The 15,113-nt window shown below is 39.2% G+C and overlaps 1 protein-coding gene across 3 annotated transcripts in view; it reads right to left on the reverse strand.

The window, feature by feature from the left end:
- The window catches only part of LOC135202234 (uncharacterized), a 195,573-nt gene that overhangs the window by 98,980 nt on the left and 81,480 nt on the right, over positions 1-15,113 (reverse strand). For all 3 annotated transcript variants that reach the window (XR_010311691.1, XM_064231508.1, XM_064231507.1), the window contains exon 2: positions 14,256-14,342. Coding sequence is in view for 2 of the 3 variants with exons in the window: in XM_064231508.1 (XP_064087578.1) it covers positions 14,256-14,316 (61 nt within the window). In the remaining variant the exon portion in view is untranslated. The remainder of the gene's footprint in view (positions 1-14,255; positions 14,343-15,113) is intronic.

The following is a 15,113-nucleotide window of genomic DNA, read 5'->3' on the forward strand; positions in this document are numbered from 1 at the left end:
AAACTTTCAAAATCACGATAACAGGCGTCAAATTCGATTTCTAAATATAACAGATATCTATTGGCAAGTTTCTAAATGATCCATAACCGCCTGGAAAGCAAAGAGCACGTCGGAGCCAAATTTAAGGTTTTTTTTTTCGGTTAAACAAATAACAAAAGAGCTCTTCTTACGAATTCCGGCAGCCGGCAGAAAAGTTCGCAATACAAACTCGTTTGGAAAAGACAAAAGTTCGGGACGTCTAATTTTTCTGTAAAGATGGAAATGTTTTATATACACACACACACACACACACACACACACACACACACACACACACACACACATATATATATATATATATATATATATATATATATATATATATATATATAGAAGCCCCAATATTAGATATCAAATACTGACCTAGAATTCACGCTACCTCGTGAATAACTTCGACACCGAAGGGGAATTAATATACCCAGCGTACGAACCTACACATCTACTTGGATTTGAGCAAAGGTGACAATGAGTGAGTTAATGAAATCCGTCTTGAGACAGCTTAGTGCATCACTATTACCGTCGTCCACGTTCCAGCTCGAAAGACTTGGACTGGATTCCTCGTCGGGAGCGGTCCAAGGGGCATATGTTATGACCTTTGGGGGTAAGGTGCTTCAAGGTCAAATGAGTTCAGCGTTAAAGGTTATTTGCAACTTGGTGATTTGATAATTTAAAATATAAAGCTCTCTTGAGTTAAATTTATGATAAAGTGTCATACCATACACATACATACATGTACAGACATATAATAATGTATATACTACATATATGTATATATACATATATGCAGTGTGCGTGCGTCTGTATTATAATAATATATATATATTATATATAAATTATATATAATATTATATATATATATATTATTATATAATAAAAAAAAAAAAAAAAAAAAACAAATATTATATATAATATATTATATATATATATATATATAGAAGAGAGAGAGAGGAGAGAGAGAGAGAGAGAGAGAGAGAGAGAGAGAGAGAGAGAGACCCTCAATATGAACTGCCGAACGCAGTCACCACATACTTTCGGGACTCTTCTGGAACTGGAGGAGGGTTCAAGGAGAAGGGTCGTGGTCTGTGTATTTATTGATTATTATCGTTTCCTGAACTGTACATTTTCAAAATTCTCATTGTGGGAGTTTGTTTGTTTTTTTTTTTTTTTTAGCTTTAGTCGTGTCTAAATTGGTGCTCTATACTTCGTCATAAGCGGTTACACGCAAATGGCTTGTCTAAGATCCCCTCACCTATGATAATCACAGCTGAGGTGGTGATGGTAACTATCGTCTTTCCAAGGTCTTCAAAAAAATTTTTTTACATCTTTCTTTTACCTTTTAGCAAATACTGGCCATCATGTACGTATTTTCAACATTTCATCCTGGTATATGTATACATATATTTATACGTATACATATACCTGCCACGAGAGGCTACTTCAATTCTTTTTCACGGCTGCTCTTCAAACTGTTTACTCTTGTGTTCAAATACCTCTGGCGCGCCGCCAGCTTAAAATAGATCTCTTATGATAAACAAAGCTGGCAATTCCCTTTATCTGCACAAAGATCTCGGCTTTCCTCCTAAGACAACAGTCGTTGTTTTCCCTGTCTTCTTCATTCATTGCGAGGCTTCGTTTTCGTCGCAGGATTGCGTATTTTGATTGACGATTCCAACCTAATTCAGTGCAAGGAGAAAATTGCACAGGAGAAAGAGACCAAGGTATTGCAAGGAGAAAAAGACCAAGGTATCGCAAGTTCTCTTCAAAACAGAAAGAGAGAACTAAAAATATGAGACAGGGGAAGGATTGATTTAGAATTCTGGCCCAATGCCAAGGGCTGGGACCTACGAGGTCATTCAGCGCTGAAACGGAAACTGATGGTCGAAAGGTCTGAAAGGAGTAACAGGAGGAAAACCTCAAAGCAGTTGCACTATAAAACAATTGTTAGAAAAGGGTGGAAAGTAAGATGGAAGAAAGAAGATACGAACAAAGGCAGAGTAAAAGAAATGAAAGGGGGTTGAAGTTTAGGGGGCCGAAAGGACGCGGCAAAGAATGTAGAGTAATGCCTACAGTGCACAGCATGGGGTGCACTGACGGCACTACCCCCCCCCCCCCCCCATACTCTCACAGCACCTGCCCCGGAAGGATTATGGGAGATTAAATTCGGGGAAATTTGTCATTTCCTATCAACAGAAAATCGACAACGCTAAACCGGTAGTCGGAGGGATGAAAAATGCAAGATATGTAACCCCAAGTCCCACTTGATGACGTTGCAATATAAAAGAAGTCCACAAGTCCCACCTCATTACGTAGCAATATAGAACAAATCCCAAAATCCCACTTGATGACGTTGTAATATAAAAAAAGTCCCTAAGTCCCACTTGATGACGTTGTAATATAAAAAAAAAAGTCCCGAAGTCCCACTTGATGACATTGTAATATAAAAAAAAGTCCCCATGTCCCACTTGATGACGTTGTAATATAAAACAAGACTACTATAGGGGCATGGCAGAAAAACCGGGGATGGTGCAATACTGGTGGTTACACATCTCTGGAATCTGCCTTCTTTGCTTGCCTGCCAGTCTTTCCGGCTGAATTATGCCAGGAGATTAATTCATCTCGGGTATCTTAAGACTCCCGTTATTTCTCTCCCTGTTGATGAGATTATGCGATTAGACTTGCAAATGAGACATTAAGCACGCGCTTGGGGCGGGGGTGGGGGGGGGTTCATTTTCAGTTCCGGCAATTACGGCAATATGCATAACTGAGGAAATTCTCTTATCAGGAGAACAAGTCAAAAGCTTTATTCCCCATTCTCTCTCTCTCTCTCTCTCTCTCTCTCTCTCTCTCTCTCTCTCTCTCTCTCTCTCTCTCTATTATAAAATATTAAGCGAGGACTTGAAATAAAACCATTTTCCTTTGCCTTTTCTTTAAAAATAATATAACTATTTTCCTTTCCCTTTTCTTCAGAAAATATAACCATTTTCCTTTGTCTTTTCTTTAAAAAATATAATATAACCTTTTAAATTTTCTTCAGAAAATATATTCTTTTCCTTTGCTTTTCTTTCAGAAAATTTAAAAAAATTAACCCATTTTTTTTTTCCCCCCCTTTGGGCCCCCCCCCTTTCCCTTCAAAAAAAAAGAAAAAATATAACCATTTTCCTTTGCCTTTTCTTCAAAAAATATAACCATTTCCCTTTGCATTTTCTTCGAAAAATATTTCTTTACATACAAGATATGTCACACATGGAATAAACTGCCACCAGAAGTTGTAAACAGCAACGGTGTGGAAGAGTTTAAAAGAAAACTAGACAAAATCATTAGGACACTGTGAATGCACAGTAAAACCTGTTCCTAGAAATGAGCGAGCACACGATGTCTCCTCTTAGGATGGACCTAATAAGTCCTTGAGACATCCTAATCCTTGTAACTCATACGTAGACCAACTTGGCATTTGCATTTATCGCACAGCGGAAGAAGGCCACCAAGCTTCTCCCGGAGACTGTAATAATCATCCTCTGGCTTTTATGATGCATCAAAGACAGTTTTTCCCATCTTTTTTTATTTTTTCCTTCAACAAAGGCCTCGATGCCACGAAAGTTTCCACGAAAATTGTCCCCATAACTCATAAGCCCAGCCTTTGAGATCGGTCGTCCCGTCTCTCGACGTCCGTGGGAAAGAGGGATGGAGGGGGGGAGAGATAGATGGATGGATGGAGGTAGGTACGGAAGGAGGGAGGTGGGATGGAGGGTGGGAAGGATGGAGGAAGCAGGAAGGAAAACATGTTCCCCAGGAACAGGCTTATGACTTCGGGGAGGATTCGCTTGATGCGATAAAAGTACAAAAACGAATGATCTCAGATCGTTAGCCTACGCGACCTACTGGTAGCAACCATCATAATTTTTTCTTTTATGTAAATAACTAGTTCCCCATTGGACGAGTCGGTTGCGGAACCAGAAGAGTTCATCCCTGGTGATGAGAAATTCATTTCTCGATATCATGTGGTTCGGATCCCACAATAAGCTGTGGGAGCCGTTGCTAAGTTTAGCCAATTGGTTCCTAGCCACGTAAATAAAAATATAATCCTTTTGGCCAGCCTTAGGAGAGCTGTTAATCAGCTCAGTGGTCTGGTTAAACTAAGATATACTTCACTTTGTTAACTTTTAACTTTAATGTAAATGATTAATGGAACGTTTTTCTCCTTTCAGCTCATCCTCGACCGTGATTAAAACTCGATCATACATGAAGATGTAAAGAGGGAATAAAGAGTTTAGGTCAAAGTCCAAGCGCTTATACCAACGAGGTCATTCAGCGCTGAAACGGAAATGGGCCGAAAAAGGTTTGAAAGGTGTAACAGGAGGAAAAAACCTCAGAGCAGTTGCACTATGAACCAATTGTTAGGAGAGGGTGGAAAGTAAGATGGAAGAAAGAGAATATGAAAGGAGGTACAGTAAATGGAACGAAAATGGGTTGCAGCTAGGTGCCGAAGGGACGCTGCAAAGGACCTTAAATCATAATGCCAACGGACGTGAAATGCAGCATATATATATATATATATATATATATATATATATATATATATATATATATATAACACACACACACACACACACACACACATATATATATATATATATATATATATATATATATATATATAATTCCAAAAGGAAAGACAAAACTAACAATTCTAAAACTGATATATTGAGAGATTCAGCAGCAAAACCTACAAGCAAAGAAAAGCAGTTGTGCCTACACAAACTACAAGCAAAAGGCAAAAGGTGAGATGCCTGGGGAGACGGAGAAAAGGAAGGCGAGAGAGAGAGAGAGGGAAATATACCGAGCGTAAAGTGACAAAGCAATTGATGTAAGGAGGACGAACATGAGAGGGTGATAAAAGTTCTATTCTTAGCATCTCAAAACACTTCCCAGTCATGATGATCTCAAACGCCTTTTCGAGCATCGAACCTCAAGGAGAGAGAGAGAGAGAGAGAGAGAGAGAGAGAGAGAGAGAGAGAGAGAGAGAAACTACTTCAGCCACCTCAAAGAATTTTTAGCTCTCTTTTGAACATCTCTATAGCAATGGGGAAAGCTGCATGAAACGAGATGCGCAATATTCTCCAGTAAAAGAGAGAGAGAGAGAGAGAGAGAGAGAGAGAGAGAGAGAGAGAGAGAGAGAGCGATGAAAGTCTACATCTCTTTAAAGCCATTTTTAATTCAAATAGAACTGCGCACGCACAATTCGTGATGTGTGTGTATGTGTGTGTATATATACATATGTGTATATATATACAGATTGATAGTAAGATAGATAGATAACGAAAGACTGATAAATCCCACTTCTCTCGCAGAAATCCTGGACACATCGAGCGACAGCAAATTCCACCCTGTCATCCGATCCTCCCCAGCTCTCATTCCCTTTTCATAGCAGCGCAATCCCTGCCAAACATTCTGCCAACTCCGCGCTCCAAACCTCCGCCACAGAAATATCTTTTTTTTAATTTTTTCTCCGAAATACGACACGAAGAACATGAAAGGTGGAAGAGCGATCGTCGCGATCGTGGTCCACCAATTGAAGCCTCGTTAAGAGATAACGAGCGGATTGCTTAAACGGATAGTTGAAGGGGGGAGATTGCATCAAGGAGACCCACGAAAGGTCGGCTCTCCTGTTATCTTTCTATTATCGAAATATATATATATATATATATATATATATATATATATATATATATATATATATATATTGCCGTCCTTTCCTTTGTAAGGGGGAAGGCTCGCAGATATATAAGTGACTCCCAGTTTCTGTCGAAGTCGAAGCCTTCATGTCCTTGGGTTACGGCTTGTATGCCACTGACAGATATATATATATATATATATATATATATATATATATATATATATATATATACATATATATTAATATATATAAATATATATAATATATACTATATAATATTATATATTCTAATAAAAGGAGCCCATAAAAACACCAAAATGTAGAGAGAAAAGTACTATATTTCAGAGACTGCTGTCTCTCTCTTCAGGTATATGAATGAGAAAAGTTTACAGAAAAGGTGGTAATTATACCAAGAGATTCGTCCACAAGTAAGCCAATTTAGGTCACCCCCGCTGATAATCTTCCTTTAATCTTCTTAAGCGTTGGTTGAATGAACACTGCGTCGACGATATCTGATATCCAATTCCCTTTTGAGATGTTCATTACCTGCTTCTCTTTTATTAAGGCCGATTCCATCATTTGACTCTTGTACCGGCAGTTGCTGCTATAAATTACACGTGACATATTCCAGTTTATTCTATGGTTATGTTCATTTATATGGTTGAAAATAGCCGAGTTCTGTTGTCCATACCTAACTGACCGTTTGTGTTGTATTAATCTCTGGGGAAGTGATTTACCTGTAAATCCGATGTAAGATTGGTCACAGTCCTGGCATGGGATCTCATATACCCCAGAGTCTTTGGGAGATATCTTTTGTTGGACGTTAATCAGGGATTTGGCTAAGGTATTTGGGTAGGTAAATGCAAAAGGGTTGGATTTCCCAAGGGTGTGAGTTACTCTCTTAATCGTCTCCAGGTGGGGAATTTTTATTTTATTGTTGGGTGTGTCTCTGGTCTTGTCTTTAGGGGGTCGGTAGAAAATTACGTTTGCTTTTTGAATTGCTTTCTCAATTATATGGTCAGGATACTTTAAAGATGAAAGTTGCTTGCGAATTAGTTCAAATTAGATGGAATTCTGTTGTTACAGAACATTTTTACCAGTCATATATATATATTATATAAAACAGGAAAACACGCGATTCAGATAACAACGATGTCCTTCACAGCAAGTAAATAATAACTCTAAGAATAACAGCGTACACCAGAAACATGATCACAGATAAGATGGCATAAATATTTACGCGTCATATAAACAATACCCTTCTCGGGTCAGCAGCGAGACGAGTCGATTCAAGTACATTAAGGGCATAATAAATGCCCCTTTAAACCATAATAATGACATTCCATATATTGGCAGAGCAGTAAGCAACACAGGGGCTTAAGGGTCACAAAAGGGGGGCTAGTTCAAAACTTGAGAGAGAGAGAGAGAGAGAGAGAGAGAGAGAGAGAGAGAGAGAGAGAGAGAGAGTAAAAGTCGAGCTTTGTGCTTGTGTCTGCCTGCGATTTGAAGCTTCGAAAGGGCTTATTCTGGAACACCGGGTTTTATCTACTCATGAACATGAATTCGCTCTCTGTTACACCCGACGCGAAACGAAATGGATGCAAATCCGCCTTTTCAGGAAGGAGATTAAAAACTTGCATTGAATCTGCGAAACCGTCAAAATAGAAAAAAAAATCACATGAGCTGTTCATTTCAAAAGTGGAAAAAAAGTTATTGTTGGATACGCATAAAGAGACACTGGTAATTAACCAGGATAATCTCCACTAATCATCCCCCAAAAGGAATAAGGATGGCAATTCGAAAAATACACCTTTTAATTATATGTAAAGAAACAAAAAAAGTATATCTTAGTTTAACCAGACCACTAAGCTGATTACCAGCTCTCCTCCTAGGGCTGGCACGAAGGATTAGATACTTTTACGTGGCTAGGAACCAATTGGCTACCTAGCAACGGGACCTACAGCTTATTGTGGGACCCGAACCACGTTGTGTGGAGAAATGAATTTCTAATCACCAGAAACAAATTCCTCTGACTCCACGTTAGCAGAGCGGGGGATCGAACTCGGAACTACCGAATCGGTAGGCGGGCACGTAAACCACTCGTCTACTGAGGAATTTATAGAGAATAAAGGTAGAAATGGAATGTAATATAGAATTCAAATCAAAGGCCAAGCACTGGGACCTACGAAGTCATCCAGCGCTGAAAGAGTGATTGAGAGTACGTCTAAGGTAGGATAATACAGTATGTTTTCTAGGGTTTGATTTGATCATCCCATCTGCCAGCTCACTCTTCCTTGTTTATAGATTAACGGTTAAAAAAATCAATATTTTATAAAAACTACACAAAAATATAAGCTACTCATTTTGGAGCAGTGAAAACTTATAACGTTGACCAATAGTTTATTAACTATTACTTAAACACGGTACATTATTTCAAGAAACCCAAAGATAAGAAGAGTTTCCGCAGACTGCAAACCTCCGCCAAGGCTGAACAATCCATTACTTCCCACAAAAGCTCCCTCATCCTGATCCAAGTCTCCTCCCCTATGTAATCACCTGTTGCCCTTCACTTCGGTAAACTTATCCTAACAGTCCAAACATAATTTTTTGTATGAACCCGATTATAGTGGTTATTGTCGAGGTATGCCACTCAGATGTAGCAGGTTCACGTCTCCCCTAGGGCAATGATGATCACTGGCTCTGTATCATGATCAGTTACTGCTGCAGTGTTGGGTCTTTAGCGGTGGGAAGTTGAAATCAACATTCTTTAAAGGTTGAATATCAAGTCAATGACCCCTTTGGTGTGCCTGTTCCATGAGGATAGGTTTCATCTACTGAAATTTTACTATGTGGGCGTAATGTCTGCCCATCCGTCTGTTATACAAACACAGCCAAACGGCTGGTCCGATGGGCATGAAACTTGGCAGGGTCATAGTGAGGACCCCTAAGATGGTTTATAATGGGGTTTCATCCTACCTCCTCCCAACCTCCGAAGGGGGTGGGGGTGAGAAGGGATTCCCTGAAACGGAGCTAGTTCTGCCCGTGAAACGAGGCTGGTTATGCCCGTAGACTTAGTCACTTTACGCATTTTCGTACATAATTTCTGTGTACATAAATTATGCCTGCTAGTAATAATAACCGACATGATTTCTGTATACATAAATTATTCCTGCTAGCAAATAATAACTGACATGGAGACAAAGAAACCTGGCTAAAAACATAATCTCCTTCTCGGGGGTTAACAACCGCACTTCTTAAGATATCGAACACTCTCATCACGGACCATACAGCGGGATTCAAGAGAAACATCATCCGTCACTAAAGGACATGTTCCCATTTTTCTTTCGCTCAGCAGATGGCTCAAGGAAAAAGTGACACTAGATATACCAACAGGAGTAGAATTAGTTTTCCCAGTCACAAGATGTCTTGTTATGAAGAGCAAGACAACAATGTCATGGGTGATTACCTGTTTTCACGTGAAATCAGGCATGCATAAAAAAATATAATGACCCTCGGCATTAGTCAACTAATGTGGAACGCTGAATATCGATAGTTCCTCGTTGGACGAGTCGGTTACGTGCTACACTACCGACCCCAGGGTCCGGGTTTGATTCCAGGCTCTGCCAACAAGGAATCGGAGGAATTTATTTCTGGTGATAGAAGTTCATTTCTTGATGTGGTTCGGATCCCATAATAAGCTGTGGGTCCCCTTGCTGAGTAAGCAATTGGTTCCTAGCCACGTAAAATGATCTAAATCCGTCGCCATAGGAGAGCTGTTTATCAGCTCAGTGGTCTGGTTAGATTAAGATAAGCTTTCTTTTTACTACTATGGACGCGTCATGAGCGTATTATGCAAGATACAAAAAATTAATTCTAATTCATATTACATATACAAAATACATCCTCTAAGTATGTGTTTTTATGTATACGTATCTAACCACTCTATTGATTCACCAAATACCATAAAAAAAAAGATGTATTATGCAATTAATTTATTCTAATCTATATTATATATACAAAATACATCCTTTAAGTATGTGTTTTTATGTATACTTATCTAACCTCTATTGATTCACCAAATACCATAAAAATAAGATGAATTATGCAATGAATTTATTCTAATGTATAATATATATACAAAATACATCCTTTAAGTATGTGTTTTTATGCATACTTATCTAACCGCTCTATTGATTCACCAAATACCATAAAAATAAGATGACTGAAAACATCTGAATTAGGTTCAAGCCGAGGTCAATCAAATCCATACAGAGGACTGTCACTTCGGGAGTTGAGAGAGCTTGCTGACCTCCTCCTGGGAATACTAATTATCAGGGAACATCCACAGGAAGTCGCAGATCAATAGGTGACAAATTACTCTTCTAGAGTAACGGCAACGGCCGATGAAGATGAGAGAGAGAGAGAGAGAGAGAGAGAGAGAGAGAGAGAGAGAGAGAGAGAGAGAGAGAGAGTGGGAGGGGGGGTGTTGGTCGAATCCACAGGAAGCAAGACTCGTCTCTTTAGTATTCCCTTTGTTGAAGGAAAAAAAATAAAAAATAAAAAAAAATTTAAAAAAATGGACATTTCAGCCCCGATAACAACACGTACGTCACGTAATGGACGAGTTGGCATCGCATTGCATTTGATAAGTGGAATATCCCACATATGCGGAGTAAGTTCTTCACGCGGCTTCAACATGAGGCCCACATATGACAGAGCACTCTTTGAAGTTAAGAGCATAATGAAGTCATTCTCTAAGTGGAAAGCACTAAAACTTTTGATAAGCAGCAGGCAACGTCCGGCTAAGGACACAAAGATAAACAAACAGGACAAAGAGGTTAGAAGAAATCAGTCAATGCACATTAATCTAAATGGTGGAATTTAAGTAAATACGATCTTTTTTGCCTCTGCCTTTAACTTACAGATAATAACAGTCATGATCATGGGAACCGTATCATCTTCGCTATTATCATGTTTGTTTGTTTGTTTGTATGGTGTTTTTACGTTGCATGGAACCAGTGGTTATTCAGCAACGGGACCAACGGCTTTACGTGACTTCCGAACCACGTCGAGAGTGAACTTCTATCACCAGAAACACACATCTCTCTCCCCTCAGTGGAATGCCCGAGAATCGAACTCGCGCCCAACAAGGTGGCAGGCCAAGACCACACAGATCACGCCACTGAGGCGCTGCTATGATCACGTTGTATATGGAAAATGTCTAAGCACAAATACGACGAATATATCGACATTATTAACAGGACACACGACCAGATTTTGGGTTCCAAAAAGAATGAAAAGAGGAAAGTAAACAAGATGTTGAGGCGACTTTCCGTCATTATGAAGTTTTGCCGAGCGGTGAAAAAAAAAAAAAAAAAAAAAAAAATAATATATATATAGAATATAGATATATATATATATTATATATATAATATATAACTGCAAAGGAAACGGTGGAATCTTCACCGGTCAAACTCAAGAACGTTACCACCTGTTACCAAATTTAATAGAATTGAATTGAATATAGAATTTAGGCCAAAAGCCAAGCACTGGGACCTATAAGGTCATTCAGCGCTGAAACGGAAATGGAGAGTGAAAAGGTTTGAAAGGTGTAACAGGAGGAAAACCTCAAAGCAGTTGCACTATGAAACAATTGTTAGGAGAGGGCGGAAAGTAAGATGGAAGAACCTTAAGTAATGCCTACACTGACGGCACTAACAAAAGAACACCAACAAAAGAGGCAACTTAATCTTTGAATCTAGAGGGGAATCGGCTCGTGACTGGAACGCACGAGTAAGAGAGAGAAAGAGGCTTCTATTATAACTTACAGTATTATATGATAAAGCTCTACTACTTAGTCAAGCTCTCGAAAAGGCAAACTGAATCAAATACTTATTAAAGTCGAAATAAATATGCAAAGCTGAATCCAACTCAAGAGAAAAACCTAAAAATAAACTTATTCAAGTAGAAATAAATATGCAAAGCTGAATCCAACTCAAGAGAAAAACATGTAAAAATGCGCTGAAGCTTCTCCAGCGCAATCGCGTTTTCAGTACAGCGCATATTCGAGGCCACCGACAACAGAGCTATCTTTCGGTGGTCTCGGTGTAATGCTGTATGAGCCGCGGCTCATGAAACTGTAACCACGGCCTGGTGGTGGCCTGGACTACATCGTTGCCAGACGTATAAGATCATGGCTAACTTCAACCTTAAATAGAGTAAAAACTACTGAGGTTAGAGAGCTGCAATTTGGTATGTTTGATGATTGGAGGGTGGATGATCAATATCCAAATTTGCAACCCTCTAGCCTTAGTAGTTTTTAAGATCTGAGGGCGGAGAGAATAAGTGAGGACGGACAGATAAAGCCATAGCAGTAGTTTTCTTTTACAGGAAACTAAAAATGACCACTAATTCTATTGCATTAAATTTTCTGAACCCAACTCTCCCTGGTCTAGCTAAGGAATCCCCGTCAACGACGTGAGCACAGAATATATTTATTGTCGTAATACCGAGAAAAATAAACAAATGTTTTCTGTACATCACATCAACGAGTCCCTCTATTTGCTCATTCCTCAAGGAGAAGACAGAGCTCACTGTCCGGGCTCTGAAGGGACCCTTTTGTCTGAAATGTGGTTTTCTAAGCTAGCAAGGAAAAGTCAACAACATACCGTCTCGAGCCCCTTTAAGTTTCAGACGCTTTTCACGAAACATGCGATGCCCCCAACCACCAACCTCTGACCTGAATACTTGTAGTACGTCCAAACACTGCCTCAGAGTGGCTGTTCACTACAGCAGATTCTGCAGTTACCGCCAATGAAAAGACTTCATTATATCTAAGCTTGTTTAACTCCTTTGAATGATTCATCAGTTTAGAAGAGCATGCAAAGCTACGTTTCTCTCTCAGAACAGTCTTTCAACGTCACTTGCCTTATTCCTAGTTCATATATGCTGCTGTGTCCCAGACGCACAAAAATAATCTCTCTCCACCAAAAGGTACATTTGATTTTTTATTGTTGTTTGTATGGTGTTCTTACGTTGCATGGAACCAGTGGTTATTCAGCAACGGGACCAACGGCTTTACTGACTCCCGAACCACGTCGAGGGTGAACTTCTATCACCAGAAATACACATCACTCACACCTCAATGGAACGCCCGAGAATCGAACACGCGGCCACCGAGAAGGCAGGCCAAGACCATACCGATCACGCGCCACTGAGGCGCGGTGAGGGGGTGAAGGCAGAGTTCCAGGGACAGTTTCGGAAGGTATTCAACTGGGGAACTACTGTTTGATGACAGCGACCCAAGGATGGACAATTGATGACCGCTGGGAGCCTGGCCAATGATCTGAAACCCTTTGTCATTCCTTTTACTCTACCTCCGTTCATATTATCTTTTCCTAACAATTGATTTATAGTGCAACTGCGAGAATTTCCTCCTGTTACACCTTTCAAACCTTTTCACTGTCAATTTCCGTTTCAGCGCTGAATGGCCTTAGTTGCCTAAAACCTATAAATCAATCGATCAATCAATTGATGTTTTCTGGCGTGCTCTCTAATAGGAAGGAATACAGAATTTAGACCAAAGCCCAAGCGCTGAGACCTATGAGGTCATTCAGCGCTGAAAGGGAAATGGACAGTAAGAAGGGTTGAAAGGAAATCGTAACAGGAGGATAACCTCGAAGCAGCTGCATTATGAAACAATTGCCAAGACAGAGTGGAAAGTCAGATGGAAGAAAGAGAACATGAACGGAGGTGCAATAAAAGGAAATGATCTTTAATAAACGTAAATTCTGCGTTTAATATTTTTACACCAGCTCGGTCACTCATGCCGCCATGAATCCATTTCAATCTTCGATCACTTACGAGAGAACCCACGTATTTCCCAGGTCACATCAGGGGTAATTAAACTGACGAAAGACTCCTGAGATCATCAAAGGATTAAGTCTTCCTTCATCTCTAAATAAAGACCCAGTGATCATTGGATTAATGGGAATCGGATTATAATCAATGGGAGATAGACATTTATTAATGATTTTACATAGGTCTTGAAATGTTGAATAGTTGAATTGCAACTTGTAACAAACACTGGAACTCGCATCTCTCTCTCTCTCTCTCTCTCTCTTCTCTCTCTCTCTCTCTTTCTCTCATATATATATATATATATATATATATATAGTATATATATATAGTACGTATATATATAAATCGAAATAACCCTCAAACAGCATGTAACAAACAGCCCTAAACATATAATTCACTTTAACTTGGGGGGAAAACTTACATCCAAAATGGAATCATATGATAAGGTCACGCACACACACACACACACACACACCGACTACATATATATGCATCCGTACCGAGAGAAAGAGAGAACACGAAAGAGGGAATTAGTTGCTACCACACAGGTATAGCTTATATACAGGTGTGCGAGCGTTAGCGTGCAGAAGCGCTCCTGCCGGCGCTACAACAGAGACGGCGCGGCGGTGTGAGGAGTTACCTGTTGTAAACACAAGGGCAGGCAGACGAAAGTGGAACTCACCTGGGGTAATGAGGGTCAGGGCGAGGACGAGCACTGTGGCTATTTGCGTCAACCACGTCATCCTGCCGGCGATCGAACGGAGGACACCTGTTGAGGAGAGAGAGAGAGAGAATCGATTGAAAGGGGAAGCAAGCTCTTCAGGTTGGGTACTTACTTCTCAAAGGACCTTTCTTTCTTTCATCCACGAGTTGACTACTGCACACAAAATGCACAAGTGCACTTCGTCATGATTTTGTTCATTTGACCTATTAATTGTTCGTTGGTTACTTAATTATAGTCTTAATAACTCGAGACATTACACCTCTTTCAATATGATGATAATGCAGAACTGACAACAGGAAATTGGTCTTATATTCGCAATAACGTAAGCAACTGAATTTGTATAATAAATATATGTATATGAATTATTATCACATCACCGTGATTCATATAAATTATTCGAGCTACAAATGTCCTTTAATATCTAATTCGCTCTACCTCGGAATTAATATATTTTCTTACATGTAAACCGAAAATATATTAATTCCCAGGTAGAGCGAATTTGATATTAAAGGACTTGTGTAGCTCGAATAATATATATGTATATATATATATATATATATATATTATATATATATATATATATATATATATATATATATATATATAAGCAAATGCCACGGGAAAATTTTCCTGTGATATTCGCTTATATACTGAAGTCACGTGCATCTACTGTGATCATAAAGTATACATGTGCATATGTAATAATAAAAGAATTATACTCTGACAGGCAATCAAAATATGTAAAAGAAAAAAATAACAATAAAAACATTCATTGCTTGAGGTTACATTGCACTATTATAACTTTTTATATCCCAC

The sequence above is a fragment of the Macrobrachium nipponense genome, chromosome 30, assembly GCF_015104395.2.
Source record: "Macrobrachium nipponense isolate FS-2020 chromosome 30, ASM1510439v2, whole genome shotgun sequence".
NCBI classification, from domain to species: Eukaryota; Metazoa; Arthropoda; class Malacostraca; order Decapoda; family Palaemonidae; genus Macrobrachium; species Macrobrachium nipponense.